Source organism: Aotus nancymaae, unplaced genomic scaffold, assembly GCF_030222135.1.
Source record: "Aotus nancymaae isolate 86718 unplaced genomic scaffold, 86718_ANA_hifiasm-v0.15.2.pri h1tg000057l, whole genome shotgun sequence".
Taxonomy (NCBI): domain Eukaryota; kingdom Metazoa; phylum Chordata; class Mammalia; order Primates; family Aotidae; genus Aotus; species Aotus nancymaae.
This window is the reverse complement of record NW_026988471.1, coordinates 67,075,996-67,099,840: the sequence shown is the minus strand read 5'-3', so window position 1 is coordinate 67,099,840 and position 23,845 is coordinate 67,075,996. Positions and strand designations below refer to the sequence as shown.

Here is a 23,845-nt window from a genome sequence, read left to right as displayed (position 1 = left end):
AACCCATTCCTACCCATTTGTTCTCACTAGCCCTTCATTTCCCAGGTGTCCTCCCTGGCTCTGGTACTATCCACCTGGGTGGTGCTGAAGCAGGTGCTCACTCTGCTCTGGGAAACCATTCCCAGTACAACCCTCATACCCTGAGTCTCTCCTTGCCTCCAAAACTCAGCTATCAACCGACTTCTGCCACAAAAACTGTCTAATCACTCTTAATATGCAAATAACTCTGCGGTGTCTCATAAGGTGCCCTGCCAATAATACTTCGACCCATCGCTCCTCTTGGCCATTGTCACCAGTATGCCTTAGGCTCATGCCAGTTGCCTTTTACAGGGTTAATAGCTCACCCTTCGAAATCTGTGTAAATATATGTGATTCATTACTTATATTTATGTATATGTCACTTTAGAGGCGAGCATACGTATAATGCAAATAAACACCCACAAGAAGATGTAACTCCTTGGATATGGTTATTTTCTTTCTCTTGCATGCATTCCTAATCCAGTGTGGCTCCATCACGCGGAATTGCGCCTTTCCTTGGCCATTTCTCCTAAGCTTTGGAAAGACTCATATTTCCTTAAATTTGAATCAACAGCTAGAGGTTTCCTGTCCCGCTTCCCGTCTCTCTTTCCCCCTCTCAGCCTCCGCCCGCCTGGCTGCCGCCGTATCCGCGAGCAGCAGTGTTCACCTCGCGTAGTTGGCGGCGGCGGTATCCAGATTCCGGTGGTCTCGCTCTTTGGCATAGTGGTCGCTTAACCCCAGCGCTTTCCCAGTGCCTGCCAAGCCTCTCCCCTCCTCCCGCCCGGAGCTGTTCTAGGAGGAGCCTAAATGTCCGCTTCCCCAGCTGAAGGGGATTGTGGTGCGTAAACAGGATTAACTCCCTCGCCCCCAGCTGCGCGGATCTGCGCGGCGGCCTGCGGGCCAGAGCGAGCCCTCGGGTGCACGGAGGGCGCCGCACAGGAGCGGGGGATGGGGAAGCGCGCGGCCTCGGAGTCGTCTCTTGGACTCGCTTCCTTGCCGAGTGGGGAGGGGGGCCACAGCCTCAGGAGCTGCTGCTCAAAAGCCCCGGCGGACGGCGGCGACGGCGCGGGTTCCTAGCGGCAGCCTTCGCTCCACCACCTCCCTCACCCTCCCCGCGCTTCCTCTCCGCCCCTCGCGCTCCAGCCACTCGGCCGCAGCCCGCGCTGTCCTCCGCCCCCCGGAGCCGCCGCGCCAGACCCTCGCCCAGACATGGGGGACCTGCCCGGCCTCGTGCGCCTCTCCATCGCGCTGCGCATCCAGCCCAATGACGGCCCGGTCTTCTACAAGGTGGACGGGCAGCGCTTCGGCCAGAACCGCACCATCAAGCTGCTCACCGGCTCCTCGTACAAGGTTGAGGTGAAGATTAAGCCCAGCACGCTGCAGGTCGAGTGAGTGAGGGGCGCCAGGTGGCAACAGGGTCCCCCTTGGGTTTCAGGCTGAGGACCGAGGCCCCCGAGACAGCCCGAGCCTCTCGGGGGCCTCTGGCCTAGAGCGGCGCCCCGCGGGCTCGGGGGTTGGGGAAGAGGTCATTCCCTGTCCGCCTTGGTCCCCCTCCTTCCCTTTGGCTTGTATTCCTCCATTCTCGCTTCCCTCCACCCATCGCGGTGACCTCGGTGGGTTCTTTAAAATTGGCGACAAGAAGCCAGGATTTTTGCTTGTCTCTTAAAAATTTCTCCTGCCTTCCGTCCAGGCTTGGGCGCAGATCCGCAGGCGGTCGGGGTGGAGCAGATGGGAGAGGCTCCCCAGGGTTCACTACAGCAATCCCAGCCCTCCTGCGCGAGGTCCAGGCGTCCCACCGGGTCTGCCGCAAGGCTGAAGGAGGGAGAAAGGAGGAATGAGGTGGAAAGGCAGGGGAGGGGTGGTTACTGGGGCTCCCTGGGGGATGCTCCACAGTCTTCCGTGGCTGGGACCCTGGGGTGGAGCAGCAGGCACTAGTAAGAGAGCGGCCGCCCCTTCTCGGGCCTAGTTTCACGGTTTTCCATGACATACGCTTTTCTTTTTCTCCTGAGTTGTCTGTTCAGCCTGGTGATGGTGCCTAGGATTAGCAACATCCCCACAGCAAAAGGATGTTTGGTTTATCCATGGCAGGGATGATCTCTTCCCAGCGACCGCTGGATGATGCACCCCAGCAGACCTCTGGCGGGAAAGTGTGTGGGAGCATGCAGTAGCCTACCGGGAAGAACTGCGGGTGGAGTCCTTAACCTCTTGCTTCTACCTAAGCATTGTGTGAAGTCTAGTCTGCAGAGAGAAAATAAACCAGCATTTATTAAATCTACCACATGCTGGACATTATTGAGGGGTGGAAGGACTTTGAATTCATCAGATACCACTTATAGTTTACATTTTAATTCAATAAATTTGTTAGCTTTCGAAGGTGCCAAGGACCTAGAACCAAATCTAGATGGTTTCTGGTACTCCTGGTCCATCTATTTGTCAGCATCCCCTACAGCTCCGTGCACCCTTCATTCTCATATTTCCCAGAGTTCTGTGCACCTGGATATAATCCAGGCTTTTCCTTTCCCTTTCCTGCTAACCTTATCCCTGGAGTTATCTGAGTTATCTGTTCTATATTCCCTTTTTTTTTTTTTTTTTTTTCCAGAGTAGTCCTCTAGTGTTCAAACTAATCTAAAAGTTAATTTGTTATGAACAAAACTATTTTTTTCCAGTTACATTTTAATGCTATTAAGGATTTTTCAGCTCTAACCCAGTGGTTCTCAAGCCTGACTATATCTCAGAATCACCTGAGGGCTTGTTAAAACACAGATGCTGGAGTTCTCCCCAGAGTTTCTAGTTTAGTCTATGGTAGGGCCTAAGAATTTGCTTTCTAAGGTCTGCAGGTGATGCTGATACTGCTGATCCAGGGACTTGGCTTTGAGAACCATTATCCTAACAAAAAAGAATGATGCCAGTGAGTGTAGAAGGCTTGAGGCACTCTAAATCATAGGACCCCCTGATTGTTAGAACAGGAGAAAAAAAAATTACAGAATGAGTTCAGTATTCTCAAGCCTACCTGCATATTAAGATCACCTAGATAACCTTAAAATAAATTTACCAGTGTCCAAACTACATCCCAGGCCAACTGAATCCTAATGTCTGGGGCTGGGGATGGATAGGTTTTTAATGCATAACTAAAAAGGAGAAGCACTGTCTCCTGAACTTTCAGAACTTTCTTGAACTCCACAATGTCCCCCTTAGCCAAACCCTGTAAGTTTCCTGCCTAGAGTTTTGGTCCAGAACAGGATAGGGTGCCTAGGCTAATTCCAACCATATGTGGTCAACTCAAGTCTATTGCAGGAATATTTCCATTGGCGGTGTGCTTGTCCCACTGGAGCTGAAGTCTAAAGAGCCTGATGGGGACAGAGTTGTTTATATGGGTACATACGACACAGAAGGTGTGACCCCAACCAAGAGTGGAGAACGGCAACCCATCCAGATCACCATGCCGGTAAGGCCTGCTTGGGGGTATAGGAGTGTGCTGCCAAGGAAAATGGAAACCACAGAAACAAAACCAATCACCATCTCCCTCTAAGAAAAGGTATATTGGGAGCCAATTCCTGTGAAAATTAAGTTGTGAATTTCCTTCAAGTATCTGGTGGAGAGAGAACTACTTAATTAATGCTCTTTTGCATGACAGACTGACCATATAGATGCTGAAATGATACCGTAAGTAGAAGCAGATGATTCTGCAAGAGACATTGCCATTCCCAGTTACAGTCTACATCAGAACTGGTTTAGACAATTGGCCGTGAAAAGTTTCTGATTCCAAGTAGGCCACAATCTCCTGGCTCTGAGAAAGTTTATTTGAATTACATTTTCCTACATAGAGCTAAAAAAGTGCCATGGGAAATAATACACCTCTTAATATCTAGTCCTTCCAGATATTATATATAATAAAATGATATACCCTGGTAACATGGCCCCAAGTAAGAAAAAACAAATTGGTAGAAAAGATAGAGTCAAGACATAGATTTAACCCTATTTGCAAACATAATAAATAGATGATGAAGTAAGCTTGCTAAAGCATAGGAAAAGGAAGGTTCACCTAAACTGCTGCTTGCAAACTGGGCTGCCTTTTCCCTCTGCAAGAACAGCCTTCAATTGTCTGCCCTCTAGCTTTATAGCAACTGTCACAGGGGTGCTCAAATATCAGTATACATAAGAATCTCCTTGGGAGTTCGTTTAAAATGCCAGTCCTAGGTTCCCCCTCCAGTGATCTTAGCTCAGTAGAGCTAGGGTGGGGACAAAGAAACTCTTGGCAAGCATACCAAATCCTGAAGGGGATGGTCTGGGGAATGCACTTTGAGAAACACCCATCCAGCCTTTAAAATATTAAGTGTTCACAGTTCCCAATATACTTTTAAAAACCACAACTGGGCACGGTGGCTCATGCCTGTAATCCCAGCACTTTGGGAGGCCCAGGCACGTGGATCCCCTGAGGTCAGGAGCTTGAGACTAGCCTGCCCAACGGAGTTCAAGACCAGGCTGCCCAACACGGCAAAACCCCATCTCTACTAAAAATATAAAAATATTAGCCAGGTATGGTGGTGGGCGCCTGTAATCCCAGCTATTTGGAAGGCTAACCCAGGAGAATCACTTGAAACTGGGAGGCGGAGGTTGCAGTGAGTGGAGATTGCACCACTGCACTCCAGCCTGGGCGACAACAGCAGAACTCAATCTCAAAAAAAAAAAAGTCATAAAGAAATAATCTAGCAGCTCATCCTTTTGCATCCAATGTTTGAACTATTTTTAGAAAGTGTTCTGTTGTTCTATTAAAGAACCTTCAACAGAGAAAAATACAAAAATGGGGAAATGTGTAATTCCTGCAAGAGAGCAGTATGTTAACATGTCAATGAATGTTCTTAGAAAGTTGTTTCTATGTCTTTGAATATATATGTGTGAGCCTCGGCAACATAGTGGGACCCTGTCTTTAAAAATTTTTTTCTTATTAACCTGGTGTGGTAATGCCACACCTGTAGTGCCAGCAACTTGGGAGGCTGAGGCAGAAGGATCACTTGAATCCAGGAGGTTGAGGCTGCAGTGAGCTATGATTGCACCACTGTGCTCCAGCCTGGGTGACAGAGTGAGACCCTGTCACTAAATATATATATGAGTATAATTCCATATATATACTTTTTTTCTACTTGTATACATCTTTCGATGTCAAATATATGCCTATATATACAGAATGTATGTTAAAGTCTGTATGGGTACTGTATTTTACGAATGTATCAAATTATCCTCAGCCACTTATGGCTGATCATTTCTATTTTTCAGTATTATAAAGAAAACCACATTACATATCACTCAGTACTGCACAATTGTCTAATGTATTCTTGATTCCTAGAAGCAACATGCATGTTAAGGCATTTTATCAGACTACCTCACTGACCTCCAGAAAAGCTAGGCAATTTACATTCCTATCATTTGTATTTAAGTATCCATTTCTGTCTGCACTAGGTATAGTTTGTCATTTTTACATATTTTTAACCTGGTTGAAATACTTTAATTTTTACTTACGTAATCTGAAATCTTGACATGTTCATCTACTATTTGTATTTTTTTCCCTGGATTATATGTTCATAGTTTTCACCCATTTTTCTGCTTAAGTGTATCTTATTGATTTTTTTGAAAAATCTTTATAAATTTCAAATAGTCATTTTTATCACATCTTGAGTGTTCATTGAATATTTGCATTTTTACTTTGTTTACAATACAAACTATAAATTTTGTAGTCTAACATGTTAGCCTTTTCCTTTATTGTTTTGCAGTTAAGATCCAGCTTAGAAGCTTCCTTGACTCTCAGATTGATTAATTATGTATAGACATATACACAGTGGCACTTGTGTATTTTAATCTGAACTTTCATGGTTTCATTTGTTAAACTTTAGATGAATTGCAGATTTAGAATTATTTCAGTTCATACTTCCATATTGGAAAGTGTTTACCCACAATGTCCTAATACAATTATTTAATCTATGCTTCTCCAAAGGTTCATTTCATAGAAATTTCTTATATGGCAAACATTTTGTCTCCTCCTCTACTTTCTAATCTATTCCATTGATCTGTCTAAATGCTGCATTGGTTTAAATACACTGTTTTTATAATATGTGTCCATGTGCTTTGTAACTGACCACCTTACTGAACTTACTAAAATTTTTCAGCTAATCATCTTGGGTTTTTCATATAGATGGTCAGAATGTGAATATAACTGTCATTTTTTTTCCTGGTCATATTGCATTGTCTAATGTTTCTAGAATAATGTAGCAGTCAACTATTACTATTAGCAGTAGTTGGTGATAATTTATCTTATTTGACATATTTGATGAATTACCTAAAGTAATAAACTTCCAAATACTAAATGTTATTTCTTACAGTAAGCTCTACTTAAACAATTTTTTTTTGTTTTTGTTTTTGTTTTTTTTGTGAGATGGAGTCTTGCTCTGTTGCCAGGCTGGAGTGGCACGATCTTGGCTCACTGCAACCTCCACCTTCCCTGCCTCAGCTTCCCAAGTAGCTGAGACTACAGGCATGTGCCACCACACTCGGCTAATTTTCTGTATTTTAGTAGAGACAAGGTTTTGCCATGTTGGCCAGGATAGTCTTGATCTCCTGAACTCATGATCCGCCCACCTCAACCTCCCAAAGTGCTGGGATTACAGGCATGAGCCACCATGCTCGGCCTAAACATGTATTATTAATGTTGCTAAATTCTATAGGCTCTTTTATTTAGAATTTTTAGATTTTTAAAAATTTGCTTGCTTGATCATTAAATATTTAAGCCTGTAATCTCAGCACTTTGGGAGGCTGAGGTGGGTGGATCACGAGGTCAAGAGATCGAGACCATCCTGGTCAACATGGTGAAACCCCGTCTCTACTAAAAAAAAATACAAAAAATAAGCTGGGCATGGTGGCGCGTGCCTGTAATCCCAGCTACTCGGGAGGCTGAGGCAGGAGAATTGCCTGAACCCAGGAGGCGGAGGTTGCGGTGAGCCAAGATTGCGCCATTGCACTCCAGCCTGGGTAACAAGAGCTAAACTCCGTCTCAAAAAAAAAAAAAAAAAAAAAATTGAGGATTTCCTGTACATCAGGGAAATGAGGGAATAGTGGTGAACAAAATAGATATCCCTGGTTTCATAGAGCTTCTGATCTAGAGGGTGGAAACATACTTTATACATGATTATCAATAATAAGGCAAATAATTGCTAATATGAAAAGTATAGTGAAAAAGTAATGCTATTAGAGTATATACCAGAGGTCTTATCCTGGTCCAAGATTTGGGGGATGGTTTTTTTTGAGAAAAAAATGAAGGATGAGTAAGAATTAGGGGAGGAAAGAGCTGCAAAAGTCAAAGGCTAGAGACAGCATGTGTTTTAATGGATGAGAAATCCAACATAATGGATAAGAAACCCAACGTAGCTGGCACAGGGTGAGGCAGAGATGGTAAAGATAAAGCCAGAGAGGTAAGTAGGGGTTAGATGATATAGAACTTTCTTGCTACTGGATTTACCCTAATGACTATGGGAATTCATTGAAGTTTTTAATTCAACTTTGAGATATGATTAACATAGAATGCACCAACTTAATAGTTACATAGGTTTTGACAAGTAGATGCTACTATATATTCACCACCCCAATAAAAATATAGAACACTTCTATTACTCTGAAAATTATTTGCAGCGAATTCCTCCCAACCTAGCCTACCCTGATCTTGCCGTCTCCATATGTTAGTTTTAACTATTTAAGAATTTCATGTAAATAGAATAGTGCTGTTTGACTTCTTTCACTTAGTATAATGTTGAGATTCATCTATGTTGCACATATTAGTAGTTGGTTCATTTTATTGCTGGGCAGTACATTATGTTGTGTGGATATAACATACAACATAATCCTTTACCAGTAAATATCCTTTACCAATAAATGGACATCTGGGTTGTTTTCAGCTTTTGCTATTATGAGTAAGGCTGCTGTGAACATTTGAGTATAAGTCTCAGTGTGAACACATTTTCATTTCTCTTGAGTAAATATCTAAGAGGACAATTGCTAGAAGTATATGTTTATCTATGTAAGAAATATCCAGACTGTTGTATCATTTTGTATATCCGCCAGCAGTGTATAATAATTTTAGTTGCTTTACATACTCAGTATAGGTCAATCTTTTTAATTTGGAAATGCAAAAGACCTAGGAGATCCAAAACAATCTTGTTTGATCTATATTGTAGTCCTTAAATCAGGTAGCATAAATATTCCAGCCTTGTTTATTCAAAGTTATTTTGGTTATTCTAGATCCTTTGTGTTTTATATAGATTTTAGAATGAGCTTGTCGGTCCCTCCAAAAATTGGGATATAGAGTTTCCATTAAATCTATAGGTCATGTTAAAGATACTTGACATCTTAATATAGAGTTTTCTATACCATGAACATGAAATATCTCTTATGTCATCTTTAATTTTCTCTGTAATATATTACAATATTTCCTCTGAAGACTTTATACATATTTTGTTAAATTTCTTATTAATTATTTCATATTTTTTAATTCTATAAATGGAATCTTTGCTGCTATATGGAAATAAAATCAATTTTTGTATATTGGTTTTGAATCCTGAGACTTAGCTAAACTCACTCACTAATCTTAATAACTATTTTTGTAGGATCCTTAGGATTTTCTAAATATGCTATCATGTCATCTGTAAATAGTTATTCTCTTTCTTTCCAATCTGTATTCTTTTTATTTATGGCCTACTTGCAATGGCTAGGACCTTAGCAGTATGCTGCTAATTAGAAATGGTGAGAGTGAACATTCTTGTCCCTCAGTGTGAGGGAGAAAGCATTCTGTTTTTCAACGCAAAGTATAATAATACGATTCTTTATTGTAAATCTTTTTATCAGGTTAAGGAAGTTCTCTTCTATTCCTGGTTTACTAATTTTTTTATCATGAATGTATTATAACATGTTTTCAAATAGTTTTTCTGTATCTTTTGAAATGATCATAAGGTGTTTTATTTTTTATTATTTTTATGGTAGTTTAGTTAAAATGCTTCTTCAATGTTAAAATAATCTTGAATTCCCAGGTTAAATACCTCTTGGTCATGGTTTATTCTCTGTATGTACAGCTGTATTTGATTCATTAATATTTTATTGAGGATTTTTGGAATCTGTGTTCCTGGAAGATGCTGGTCTGTGGTTTTCTTTTCTTATAATGCCTTTGTCTAGTTTTGGGTATTAGTAATGCTGGCTGCATAAAATGATTTGGAAATGTTCACGCTTCCATTTTCTGGAAGTTCATATAGAATTGACATTTTTCTTAATGTCAGATGGAATTCACCAATGAAAGCAATAGATTATACTTTATTTGAAGACTTTTTATTACAAATTCAATTTCCTTAATAGATATTGGGCTATTCAGGTTTTATGTCCTGAGTTAGTTTTGATAATTTGTCTTTGAAGTCATTTATTTCAATTAAATTGTCAAATGTATTGGCATAAAGTTGTTTATAATCTCTGCCATTCTTTAATGTCTTAGGATCCAATGTCTACTCTTTTACTCTTTCATTCTTTTTTTTTTTTTTTTTTTTTTCCAGAGACAGAATCTTGCTCTGTCTCCCAGGCTGGAGTACAGTGGTGTGATCTTGGCTCACTGCAACCTCTGCCTCCCAGGTTCAAGCAATTCTCCTGCCTCAGCCTCCCAAATAGCTGGGATTACAGGTGCACACCACTACACCTGGCTAATTTCTGTTTTGTAGAGATGGGGTTTTGTCATGTTGGCTAGGCTGATCTCGAACTCCTGACCTCAGGTGATCCTCCTGCCTTGGCTTCCCAAAGGACCTGGATTACAGGCCTGAGCCACCAGGCCTGGCCTACTCTTTCATCCTTGATATTCAAAATTTTTATTTTTTCTCCCCTCTGATTAGTCTAGCTAGACATTTCAGTTTTATTGGCCTTTTCAAAATCCTAGCTTTTTTTTTTTTCACATGCTTCACTCTGTTTTTCTATTTCATTGTTTTCTAATCCTGTATTTATGTCCTTCCCTTGTTTGCTTTGAAATATTTTAACTTAGGTATAATACATATACAGTAAAATGATCCATTTGTAGGGTTCTGCTTGTCAGTAGTTTGGTTACGATACACCTGAGTGGTTTTTTCCCCCTTGGGGATCACTGAATTTCTTGAATCTAGAGGTTAATGTTTTCACCAAAATTGGAGTATTATTGTCCATCGTTTTCTTAAATACTTTAATACTCCATCCTCTCCTTTCTTTGTAGGACTCCAACTAAACATATGTTGAAAAGCCTGGTATTATCCCATAAGTCTTTGAGGCTATGTTCAATTTTCTTTCATTTTTTAAATGGATCTCCAGATTAGATCATTTCTACTGGTGCATCCTTATGTTCACTGATTCTTCTATTTCTAGTCTTGTGCTTATCTTCTAAATTCTATTATATTTTTTAGCTCTAGAATTTTCATTTGTCTTTTTTGTAGTTTCAATTTCTCAAGATTCCTTATGTTGGCTAATAGAGGCCATGTTTTCCTTAATTTATCTGAGCACATTTGTAATTGATGGTTTGAAATATTTAATAAATCTAACACCTGGCTCTAATTAGAGTAAATTACTATAGCCTGACTTTTTTTTTTCTTGAATATGGGTCACACGTTAGGTTTCATTACATGTCTGGTGATTTTTGGCTAGAAATTTAATATTGTGGATAGTTTATGACTCTAGTTTCTGCTTTGTTCTTCTGAATATTACTGGTTTTTGTATTCTAGTTGGCAGTAAACATTTCTGTACTCAAACTTCAAATTCTATCTTCCAGCAGTATGCAGCAGGTGATCTCTTTGCTCAATTTTTACAACTTCCAGTTGCTGCTTTTCTAGCCTGACCTCCTTTTGTGCCCATGGAATTTAGCAGTCAGCCAAGGAACTAGACAACTTATACTGAGATTTTTGGATATACCCACCCTAAGGTTCCCCTGTTTCTCCAGCTGCTCTGCCAATCCAAAACTCTTTACTCTGACACCTCAAACCAGTAAGGCTCCTACTTCTGAGATTATGAAATATTCTCAAATTTAAATAAATAAATAAATAAAAATAAAGCACCTATTAATCTTATTCATCACAACTTTGTCTTTCAAGGATTGACTCTTTGCTGGTTTGTCTGCTTTTTCAATGGCCCCTGTAGGGTGTCCCTGTCTTACTATCCTTGATATGCAGTTAGCTAGGGATTATAGCCGAGTTTATAGTCAGATTTGGGGTTCTATTCCTTCTGCAGATCTCTTTCTTCCAGGATTTTCTACCTATATTTCCAGCTTCTCTGCCAGTCCTGATGCTGTCTTCTGCTGCTTCCAACAGATATGACTGTCATTTTCTCCCGCCAGGCCTTCAAGGGGTTGAGTAGTACCCTCAGGCAAAAACGCCACAAATAAAATTCTTAACTGTTGCAGGTGAATTCTTTCAAGGGTGACTCTCTTCTGGCTTTGGTCCCACTTTTAGTCACTTTCTAAGATCCTCAAATAGCTTTTGTTTACATTTGTCAGATTTTATAGTTGTACAAGTTTCACTCAACTCCATTCTACCTTTACTCCTCTTTTTAAAAACCTTTCAATGCATGCATTCTAGTTTCTGGTAACGTGATAAGATAAACACCTTAAAATCACTCTAGTGGCCAGTGTTTAGATTAGAAAGGGAGACAAAAAGGCAAAGAACAATTAGAAGGTTTTTGCAGTCTTAAATTTTGGTGTTAGGGTTAATAGCTTTGCGAAGTGAATTAGGAACACTTTTTATAGTTTATGCTATGAAACAATTTACATAGCATAGGAGTTACCTGTTACTTAAAAGTCTGACAGAAATTTTCCTTAAAAGTCAAGACCAAAAGTCAAGGTACTTGGAAGGAATGTCTTGAACTCTCAATTTGGCCCATGACTTTTACCTTTTGGGGGTTTTATTGAGTGACTATAATGTTTTTCTGAGAAAAACATCCATTTCTATGGAATTTAAAAATGTATGTTCAGACCTCTAGAATTAAACGCTATTGATAGACCAGTTAAGCCATCAAAAACAACACCCTTAAACAAGTTTAGAACCACTTTAACTGAGTTGCACATTGACATTGGGCTTTCAAGAGTTATGAAAATTTGCTCTAAGAAATAGCTGTGTATAAACAGCTCACAGCTAAATGCCCTAAATGGTCCATGTGGAGTGTTTTTATTTTTATTTTTGTTTTGTTTTGTTACAAATTAGAGCTAGGAAGGCTTTTTAACTTTTTTTCTTCTGAGAAACTGAGATTGTTTCTCTCCCTTCTAATTATGAGAATGATTTAACTCATTCTTTTTCAGACTGCTTTCTGAAGTCTGGGTTCACCTGCGATATTTCAGTGCTCACTGAAAGGGGCAGGAAGAGGGCAAGCACCTCTCTTGTTCATCTAATCATGTGCTGCCTTATTGGATAGAAAACAAAAAAAGTTCTACTACAAAAATGTTAAAATCACTGATAATGACAGTCTGTTTTGTTTTTTTAATTTTTGCACCAGCAACCAGACAGCCCAGCACCAAATCTAAACTCAAACCAAGCATTATGTTTAATATGCTTATATTATTTTCCAGACCATTATTATGTGTATATTTCTCATTTTATATAAAATGCTAAACACCATCTTCTTTGTAAAATGTTATACACACATACACACACATATACATATATAGGTGTGTATATATATAGGTATATATATATAGGAGTGTGTGTGTGTGTGTGTGTATATAAAAAATCTGGGCCACAGAGTGATATCAATGAATATGTAGTTAGACCATATGTACAATTTTATAACATTTTGACAAAACCGTAACAATGAATATGTAGACAATATATACAGTTGTATAACATTTAATGTTAAATAATTGCAACTGTAAAAAATATATATGTGAAGGTGATCTGAAAATGAACTAAATCAAAATGTAAGGATTACTGCCACCTCAAAACTTTGCTCAAATTTATGAATCTTATTTCACTTTTTTAAATCATGCAAATCATCTAAGATGCTGGGACACATTCCTAGCCCTCCCCTCCGTACCAACCAAAACGGAATTCTATAGGGACTTGAATGGTCTTCTGTCCTGTTTGGTGTGATCATAAATGACAGTATTTGAGAATCTGACTTTCTTCAATAATTAGCTACTGCAATACCCTTAAAGGTACATTTGTAAACTTTATATCATGTTAGAGCTAAAAGTGCTCTTAGAGATCAGATAGTGGAATACACTTTGCATTGAAAACTTAGGCCCACCAAGTTAAGATATGTGTAAGACCACACAGTTCATTATAGGTAGATAGTATCCTGATATCTTTTATTTCCCCCTTTTTTTTTTTTTTTCAAGACATAGGATCTCACTGTTACCCAGGCTGAAGTGCAGCAGTGCAATTATAGCTCACTGTAGCCTTGATCTCTCAGGCTCAAGAGATCTTCCCACCTCAACCTGCTGAGTAGCTGGGATACCAGTGCGTACCGCCACACCCAGCTAATTTTTTTTTTTATTTTTTGTAGAGATGGAGTCTCTGCTGCCCAGGCTGCAATGAAGTGGCATGGTCCTAGCTCACTGCAGCCTTGACCTTTGGCAAGCGATCCTCCCACTTCAGCCTCCCAAGTGGCTGGGACCAGAGGCACGCACCACCACACCCAGCAAAAGATTTTTATGTTTAGTAGAGACAAGGTCTCTCTATGTTGCTCATTCTGGTCTTGAACTCCTGGCCTCAAGTGATTCTCCTCTCTTGGCCTCCCAAAGTGCTGGGATGATAAGCATGAACTACTGTGCCCAGGCTTGAAACTTCTTAACTTCCAGTTTCAATTCTGACATTCTGGCTTTTCTCAGGCATCCACACTGATGACATTTCTCTTGACGAACTCTGAAGAATCCAGGGACTTGCTACTTAATTGATTGGATTTACCTGGACATGTCAAGTATTGTCCGAGAGTGTGGTGTCTACATTTTTTAATACATAAGCTTGAAATGTTGGTGACTAAAATGTCATCAGATTGTGCTGGCTATCTGAAGGCTTCAAAGACTAGAATAAAAATTTGAACTTAACACAGGAGCTGCTGACTTAATCAGAAAACTTATATTTTCAATCATTTTCTTTATAATCAGCCTATTAGAAATAAGATACAAATAGATGACCAATGTTCAAACCAAAAGCTGTATGATCAGTGTGGGGAACAATCAACTATCAATCAGCTGCTGCTTCAAGATGTGGATCTTTCCACAAATTCAGTTTCTTCATTAGATACAGGTCAACTGATAGTTTGTGTCTTTCAAGGAAGAACATGTCCATTTTGTTGAAATTATTAGTATAAGGTTTTCCTACTTTAAGTTCTATAGGATCCATAGTGATGTTCTCGTTTTCATTCCTAATATTCATAATTCTTGCTCAGTTTTGTTAGGGGTTTATTAATTTTAAAGATATTTTCAAAAAACTAGATTTTAGTTTCATTCTCTATTGTCTTTATTTTCTAATTCATTGACTTCTGCTGTTTATGATCTTTATTTCCTTTTTTTTTTCTGAGACAGAGGCTTGCTCTGACATCTAGGCTGGAGTGCAGTGGCGCAATCTTGGCTCACTGCAACTCTGCCTCCCTAGTTCAAGAGATTCTCCTGCCTCACCCTCCTGAGTAGCTGGGAATTACAGGTACCTGCCATCATACTTGGCTAATTTTTGTATTTTTAATAGAGACAAGGTTTCACCATCTTGGCCAGGCTGGTCTTGAATTCCTGACCTCATGATCCACCTGCCTCAGACTCCCAAAGCGCTGGAATTAGAGGCATGAGCCACCACACCCAGCCTCTTTATTTCCTTTCTTTGTTTTATTATATAGTCACCAAACTGGCTAAAATTGAAAGGACTGCCAATGCCAAGTGTTGAAGAGGATATAGAGCAATTGAAATTCTCATTGGTGGTGAGAATATGAAATGGGCACAATCACTTAGGAAAAGTTTAATAGTTTCTTATAAAGATAAATGTACTTTATAAGACCTAGAACTTTTAGTCCTATATATTTAGCGAAGCGAAATGGGAAACATTTACTAATAAAACCTCAAACAATACAGGAATAGAAAGCCTTGAAACTCAGTGGAAATTGATAGGTCACACCACACTAAAAGTCACAGATGCATATTTTTACTGAATTTGTTTACTAATAAAGTAACATCATGTTTCTATTAATAGTCAATGGATTTCTAAGTGATCTTATTCTTGATTAATTTCATGTCTGCAGTAGAAGTAGGTGGCATGGTGAATAGAAAGAAGTACTCTGGGGATTCCATGCCAATGGGTTGTAAGACCACCAAAATTGTTTAAAAACAAGCTCTTCAGATTCCTCATTTATTATTGAGGACAAGAGATGAGTCTCTTCTCCTTGGAATCAGATGCATTCTCTTCCACATTAGTTGTGAAGTAAAAAGTGGATCCAGGCTTGCAACTTGTAAGAACACTAGCAAATAAAATGTCCAGGTAGAGTGTCTGTCTCCACTGGGGCTGCTAAAACAAAATACCATAGATTGGGTGGCTGAAACAACAAACATCTATTTCTGAGCTCTGGAAGCTGAGAAGTCCAAAATTCAAGGCACTAGTCTGGTGAGTACCCTCTTTTTGGTCCATAGACACTTTCTTGATGTATCTTCACATGGCAGAGAGAGAGATCATCTTTCTCATGTCCCTTATAAGGGCACTGAATCCATTCATGTGAGCCCTACCCTCATGACCCTCATACTTCCCAAAGGCCCTACCTCCAAATACCATTATAACTGGGATTTAGGCTTCACCATAGGAATTGGCACGGGGGAAGGACATAAACATTCAGTCCGTAGTAATGTCCTAAAGCATTCTATCTGTGACAATCATGTAATTTCTCATTCAGAAAGAAAAAAAACTGTCCACTATAACCATTTATATCAGCAGTTTTGTACAGTGACAAATAGCTCCTAGCTAGGAATTAGGAGACCTAGGTTCTTGTCCTGTACCTATCATTAACTGGCTTTGGAGTATAAACTGAAGGAAAGTTATTTAATCTCTCTGAATCTTAGTTTTTTTCCATCCATAAAATGGTGATAACAAAACCAGGCACAAGATTAAGGTGGAATGATGTATGCAAAGGTATCACATAAAATAGAGTGTTATACAAATATACAAAATTATACCTGTGCATAAATTATACCACCCAAGAGCCTGCCTGGGTAGATTTTCCTTAGAAGGGACATATGGCCGAGGAGAGAGTGAAGAGCCTGTATAGTTGTTCCTGTTCTTTAAGAAGAATGTCAGCTTTCAAGACCCCATCTGTTCCTAGCCAGACAAGAAGAAATTCTGAGCCAGGTAGTAAGAGGCCCAGGAAATAGAGCGCCAAAAGAAAGAATAGGAAGAGGGCTAATGGGAAGTGTAAACAGCTAAGGCATGGCGGAGAGGAAGACATATGCATAGTTACATTTACTTCAATGTGACCTTGGGTCCAACATTAATAAAAGAGAAACCAAACTTGAAATATTAATACGAATACTTAAAAATCTCCTATCTTTAGCTGTGACTGTTGCTATCAGCAGATTTTAACTTTGGTCCCTTTGTTACTGAGAATTCTCAGATTGAGACTTTTTAAATTTTATTTAGACATAAGCCTTATGCTTTTCTTGCATGTGGTTGTAATCAGCTTGGTGAGTTTTTTATTTCTGTAACCAACTTTTATTTCAAAAAATAAAAATCTCAGTATTGTTTCTCTCACTTACTTGGCATGATTTTAAGTTGCTTCCTTCAAAAGATTAGCTGGAGACTGGGCAAGGTGGCTCATGCCTGTAATCTCAGCACTTTGGGAGGCTGCGGCAGACAGATCATCTAAGGTCGGGAGTTCGATATCCGCCCGACCAACATGGAGAAACCCTGTCTCTTCTAAAAGTACAAAAAAATTAGCAGGGCGTGGTGGTGCATGCCTGTAATTCTAGCTACTCGAGAGCTTGAGGCAGGAGAATCGCTTTAACCCGGGAGGCAGAGGTTGTGGTGAGCTGAGATCATGCCATTGCATTCCAGCCTGGGCAACAAGAGCAAGACTGTCTCAAAAAAAAATATATATATATATATTAGTTAGTGTTTGAAAAGTATTATAATAAAATATTTTTAGTATGAGGTTTATATTTCAGTATATATTTTATTACAAAACATTTTTATAATTTAGAATTCAAATGTTAATTGAACTATAAAATTCAGTTGCACTTAAAGTGTGCAATGCCTTGTGCTGATCAAAAATAAATAAATCCTCTTTAAAAGTCTTGGTGAACTATAAAATGAGATTTTTATTTATACATACCACCACTAACCTATTGTGAACAAAGTCATATTATCATGAGAATGTACATATTTTTAATAGAATTTATAAAATCTCTTGGGCTTGCAGGCTATGTATATTGTTGTAAGATGATAAATCCATTTCACCATTTTAAAAAATTCTGATTTTAAAAGTAACATTTATTGTAGAAAAATCTGAGTGAAAAGACAGAAAAATTCAATTTATTTACTTAGAAGGTAATATTTTTCATTTTATTTTTTCTATACATCTTACCTTACATATTTGAGCTCAGAATATATATAAACCATTCCAATTCATCTTTCTTTTAACATTGTTGTAAGCATTTTCTTGAATCATCGACAAGGCTAAATTCCTTTTTAATGGCTCTGTAAGTTTATCATATGGATATGCCACCAAGTTTATAGATTTCTTATTACTAATTACATTTGAATGTTTTTCCAGGTGTTAGTCATTTTTTCCTTTCCTCCTCCTCCCCCTCCCCCGAGACAGGGTCTTGCCCTGTTGCTCAGGCTGAAATGCAGTGGCAAGATCTCAGCTCACTGCAACCTCTGCCTCCTGGGCTCAAGCGATCCTTCCACCTTAGCCTCCTGAGTAGCTGGGACTACACACTCCCATGCCAAGCTAATTTTTAAATTTTTTGTAGAGACACGGTTTTACCATGTTGCCTAAGCTGGTCCTAAACTTCTGGGTTCAAGAGATCCTCCCATGTTGGCCTTCCAAAATGCTGGGATTACAGGCATAAGCCACTGCGCCTGGCCTATTTTTTTCTTTTTAATGAACTGTTTCAATTTTTTTATTTCAATGTTCTTAGTAGTACTTACTAATAATACATATAGTCCTTTATATTAAGGATAATGACTATTTGGTAATACTTTTGGGAAATATAGTTTTGGTTTCATGTTTTTTTCTGGTTATAAAAAGTAATCATTAAATTTTGAAAATACAAGTAAGCACATAGAAGAAAATGGACAGGGTGCAGTAGCTAACGCCTGTAATTCCAGCACTTTGGGAAGCCGAGGCGGGTAGATCACTTGAGGTCAGGATTTCAAGACCAGCCTGGGCAACATGGTAAAACCCGATCTTTACTAAAAACAGAAATTAACCGGGTATAATGGCTCAGGCTTATAATCCCAGCTACTCAGGAGGCTGAGGCAGGAAAACTGCGTGACCTGGGCAGCAAAGGTTGCAGTGAGCCAAGACGGCCAAGCCTGGGTGACAGAGCTAGACTCCAAATCAAAAAAAATAATAAAAATTTTTAAAAATTTAAAAAACATAGGAGAAAATAAAACATATTCCATCAGAATTTCTAACATTAAATATATCATAATTATATATAATTAATAATATATACAATTATATATATTATATATATATATTTAAAACTCACATATGGTTTTGGATAATGTGTAATCGAAGCTGAAGACCTAGGCATGGGCTCCTGACTTCTAAGTACTCAATGTTTAAGAGTTAAAGTAGGGCCTTGAACAAACAAACGCTTCCAATGAAATATTTTTTATTATCACTTTGAATGAAATATTTTCCTCCATATTTTACATATTTATATTTGTCTATAAATATTTTATATATTTATATAAATGTATTTAAATATTTAATAAATATATGAATTAAATTTAAATTTAATATAAATTTATTAAATTTATATACATTTATATGCATATATATGCATATAATATATAAATATATACTATAATATAAGGTGGAATATATATATTTTTGGAGACAGGGTCTTTCTCTGTTGCACAAGCTGGAATGCAGTTGCATGATTATAGCTCACTGCAGCCTCAAACTCCTGGGCTCAAGCAATCCTCCTATCTCAATCTCCTGAATAGCTAGTACTACAGGGTGTGCCACCACACCCAGCTAATTTTCAAATATTTTTTGTCGAGGCAGGGTCTCACTGTGTTGCCCAGGCTAGTCTCAAACTCCTGGCCTCAAGCAATCCTCTCATCTTGGCCTTCCAAAGTGTTGGAATTATAGGTGAGAGCTGCCGCACCCAGCCAAGTATAATTTTAATTGAATTAATACTTCATGTTCTTCATGGTACTCTGCTTAGTTCATGTAACAATATAAAATAAAAACTTTATTAAATACTTTACATTTAAAAATACTACATAGTATTCCATCTGTAGTGTTGCATTGTTTACTACTATAAACTTGGTGATGTTCTTAAGATAAATTATAAATGGAATTGCTGGGTCTGAATGTACTCACACCTTTAACTTCATACAAATTATCCTTCCAAAAGGCTAATTCAATTCCCATTAGCAGCATTTAGAATACCTATTTTCCTACAGCTCACTAAAAATGGATATTTGTTTTTCATAACTTTGAGGTATAGTTTACATGTAATAAACGTACTCATTTTGAGCATTCAGTTCAATAAGTTTTGACCAACATATATGTACAGCCATGTAACCACCACCCCAATCAAGATGTAGAATGCTTCCATCACCCCCAAAAAGTTCCCTCTTGCACATTTGCATCAATCCCCCTTCTCATCCCGGGCCCTAGATAACCATGGATGTTTCCTGTCAATGTAGATTACATTCTGTCACTACGTACATGGAATCATGCAGTATATATTTTGGGGGGCTGGATTATTTTGCTCAGCATGTCTTCGAGATCCATCCCTGTTGCTGCTTGAATCAGCATGTCTGTCTTTATTGTTCAGCAAAAGGCCATTTTATAAATATACCAAAACTTGCCTATCAACAGGTGAATAATTAAACATTTGGGTCAATTCCAACCTGGGGCTATTGTGAATAAAGCTGCTATACATTTATATAGGTCTTTAAGCCATGACTCTCTAAAAAGAGATAATTCATTTTGATACCCAGGAGGTCTGTGGACTCTAGGTATATCATCCACTATTTCAAATCAAGCAGATTTCCCAAAGGAAAGCCCAGATCTTGTTTTGGGATCAAATTAGCAGGATGAGGCAATGGTGCAAGATATAATTTTGAGAGCATCTTGGAAAGCTCTCTGGGAAGCACCTGATCACCCTCCTCCTGTATCAGCAAGAAGCATAAGACTCCTAATGCTCACTGCTTTCCTCTGTCCACGTCTTCTGGCTCCTGACAAGTCTAAGAATCCTGCCAAGTCAGTCCCTGTCCCCTCCCCTGACAGGGGAGGGTCAGAGGAGAAAATAACGACAGGCATCATGTGGTTTAATGCCAGATCCCCTAAATAGCTCCAGAAGGCAGTAGCAGGGTCAGGCTACCCCACAGGCCACTTCAGCATCTGCCCAGTGGCCTCCAGGGTATTCCATGTCCTCAGCTGCAAGAGAAATGTGTACTTTCTGCCTCAGGAGAGTTCTGTGCAGTGATTTATAGGGCCTGCCTTCTGGAAGTAGAATGCAAACTTCTTAAGAGCAACAATCCTGCCTTATACAAATTTTTATACATGCAAGGTACATGGTAGATACTCAAAAATGGTTTTGGATAATGTATAATCAAAGCCCAAGACATAGGCATGGACTCCAGATTTGTAAGTGCTCAATGTTTAATAGTTAATGTAGGGCCCTTAACAAACACTTCCAGTGAAATGTTTTTGGTTATCAATTTCAATGAAATACTTTTCTTGGAATTGAAACTAATGATGGAAATTATAGCTTAGGTAGATGTATTAAACATTTTATTTTGTACCACTGTATTTTGAGAAAGAAAACAAAAAGCCAGTAAACATTATTCCTTGTCTTGCCTTCGCCCCATCTTTCTGTAGCAGGGACCACTTGGGGGGTGAGAGTGGGGGTTTGTTTTAGAGACAGAGTCTTGCTTTGTTGTTCAGGCTGTTCTGGAACCCCTATCATCCTGCATCAGCCTGGGATTACAGGCATGAACTGCACCTGGCCAGAAGGGGCCATTTTAGAGCAAGCTTTAAAATTCTAAGGTTTTTTCTGTTTTGTTGTTTGTGTTTTGTGTTTGTTTTTGTTTTGAGATGGAGCCTCGCTCTGTCACCCAGGCTGGAGTGCAGTGGCATGATCTCGGCTGACTGCAACCTCTGCCTCCCGGGTTCAAGCAATTCTCCTGCCTCAGCCTCCCAAATAGCTAGGACTACAGGCACATGCCACCACATCCGGCTAATTTTTTGTATTTTTAGTAGAGACAGGGTTTCACCATGTTAGTGAAGATGGTCTCGATCTCCTGACCTCATGATCCACCCACCTCGGCCTCCCAAAGTGTTGGGATTATAGGCATGAACCACTGTGCCCAGCCAAATTCTGTTTTCAAAAAATTAAACTTGAAAAACAGATAAACTTTGGAGTTATTTTTATTAAAAGCAATACAAAAAGCAAGTGCCATGCATGCAATGGGAATCAGATTTTACAAAGAAGAATGGTTTACAGACAGCTTTTTATGAAAGCATCTCCCATCATAAAGGAGGGAGATAGGCCACTAAAGGAAAGGCTTCCAAGCCTTGCAGACCAAGAGAGTCTTGACTGGGTCTGCTTGATTATCCAGGAGCTTCATCACTAATGTTAGCTCTCATCTATTGCTTGTGGCAGAATGAGTTTTTTATCAAGCGTGTTTCTCTTCCCTCAGTTCACAGACATTGGGACCTTCGAGACGGTGTGGCAGGTCAAGTTCTATAATTACCACAAGCGGGATCACTGCCAGTGGGGAAGCCCCTTCTCCGTCATTGAGTATGAATGCAAGCCCAACGAGACACGCAGCCTGATGTGGGTGAACAAGGAGTCCTTCCTGTGAAAGTGGCTCTTTCTGATGCTGCTGGACAATCTTTTAAGAAACCTACTTTTAGATAAGCCAGCACAAGCCTTAAACAAGGCATGCCACACCACTGCTGTTCCCCATCTGGTACTGATGACTTACTAGCCCTGGTTATTTTGAAAGTGTAATTCCCCTCTGATCCAATATCCTTCACGTACAAGATGGTGATGTACCACCCCCAAGAATATTCCCGTCCGTATTTTGTGCTGGTGTTCCTGCATCCAGTTGTTCTCGGTCATGCTATTGGCCACTCGTGACTGCAGTTCAGTGGAACTGGCAGGCTTGTCCTACTCTTGACCATTCTACTGACTGACCTTGGTGTTTTGTTTCCAAGTGAAGTGATTCCTCCTTTTTTTTTCCAATGTTAAATTTAAAAATAACAACGTGTATGGGTCCTCCCATGTGTAATATGGTAATATGTAACTTGCAGTGTTTGTCAGCTTTCAAAGCAGGCTTTGTGAAAATATAATACAAACAGCAGTGAATGGGACTCAAATGTTGTGCTTCCTATAAACAGCTCAGCTTTTTAATGGAAGGATGATAACAAACTAAAAGGACAAATAGGTACGTATTTATAACGTATTAAAACTCTTTTAAGTAACTTAAGAGTTACTTAAGGTATTGTGCAATGGCCTAGTAGAAAGAGCGGAAAAGCATTGCTGTGGACCACCATTAAAGTGACAGGAGTTGTAGGGTTACCCCTCTGACAAGCTTCCATAGTCTTCAGACATCCACATTTATGGCATCCCTATATTCTTCTTCACTTGAACTTTGTAAAACTGTGTATGGACCTGTAATCAACTTTTGATATTTCTTAATAAAGACATTGAAAAATCATGCCCTGACTTGCATTCTTAATTTGGCCAATAGCTATCTAGCAGGTGGATCCCTGCTCTAGGCCAGCTCCACTCAGGCCTGTATGCTACAGGATGACGGGGATGTAACCGGAGTAGAATTAGCATACCTATTCATGGATCAAGTTTGACGTTTTAGCAGGATTGCTCCAGCCAAGTTTAACAGGGCTAGCACAGGCCCAGGTGCTTGGTGGGCAATCAAAAAATGCTTGTCCCTATCTCACTCCATTACTCTTTCTGTGGTGACCCCGCCTCTGTTGGTCAGCTATGTGGCTCAGTAGCAGGAGAGCAATGATGCTAAAATAGTGTGTGTACATCAGGGTTGAGACCTCCTTGCCTACTTCCAGCACCTGGCACAAAACCCATATACCATATACTTTAAGTATAAATTCCATAATAAGGAAAGAAACTTCCTCTTGAAAAGTAACATACTATTTTCCAATAATATTGTAATATTTACTTGAGCAGCACAAATTCTGTTGTGTTGGAAAAAGTTGGTTGGAGATTGTTTGTTTTTGCTACCTGTAAACCCTTCTTATAAGACAATGCAAGCTGCTGGGAGTATTTTAAAGAGTTGATTTATTTAGAACTGAATTTGAAAGGCTGGCACTCAACACCTTTTCCACCTCCAAATAGCTTACCTGCAATGATGCTGTACAGCCACCAGGGAACAGCAATGCCTTGCCTTTTGGGGATCATAAATGATGTTAAAGGGAGTGTAACATGTTTCTCAATTTGCTTGTTTTTCAAAAAATAAAGCCTTTATTACAATTGTTAAACGTTAAGTACTAACCCATTCCTAATTACTATTTTTTAAAACCAACACTCAATTATTTGAACAGACATTGAGATATTTAAAACAATGGATTTACTACAGAGGCTTAAGTTTTCTTCCAGAAT

The 23,845-nt window shown here is 39.2% G+C and overlaps 1 protein-coding gene across 2 annotated transcripts; it reads left to right on the top strand.

Moving 5' to 3' along the window:
• Window positions 1–675: 675 nt before the first annotated feature.
• Window positions 676–22,928, top strand: CNRIP1 (cannabinoid receptor interacting protein 1). 2 transcript variants are annotated; one of them, XM_064364193.1, is made up of 4 exons: window positions 676–856; window positions 1,162–1,374; window positions 3,313–3,463; window positions 21,906–22,928. In XM_064364193.1, exons 2-4 carry the CDS (start codon window positions 1,283–1,285, stop codon window positions 22,068–22,070), a joined length of 408 nt encoding a protein of 135 aa, XP_064220263.1. In that variant the 5' UTR covers window positions 676–856; window positions 1,162–1,282; the 3' UTR covers window positions 22,071–22,928. The 2 variants fall into 2 exon arrangements, with proteins under 2 accessions (XP_064220263.1, XP_012331014.1); XM_012475591.3 differs by having other exon boundaries at window positions 1,162–1,406.
• Window positions 22,929–23,845: the final 917 nt, after the last annotated feature.

Coding starts and splice junctions, on each gene's coding strand:
- CNRIP1 (XM_012475591.3), top strand. CDS start 1,228: ATGGGGGACCTGCCCGGCCTCGTGCGCCTCTCCATCGCGCTGCGCATC. Junction 1,407..3,312: donor CCCAGCACGCTGCAGGTCGA/GTGAGTGAGGGG, acceptor AGTCTATTGCAG/GAATATTTCCATTGGCGGTG. Junction 3,464..21,905: donor CCATCCAGATCACCATGCCG/GTAAGGCCTGCT, acceptor CTCTTCCCTCAG/TTCACAGACATTGGGACCTT.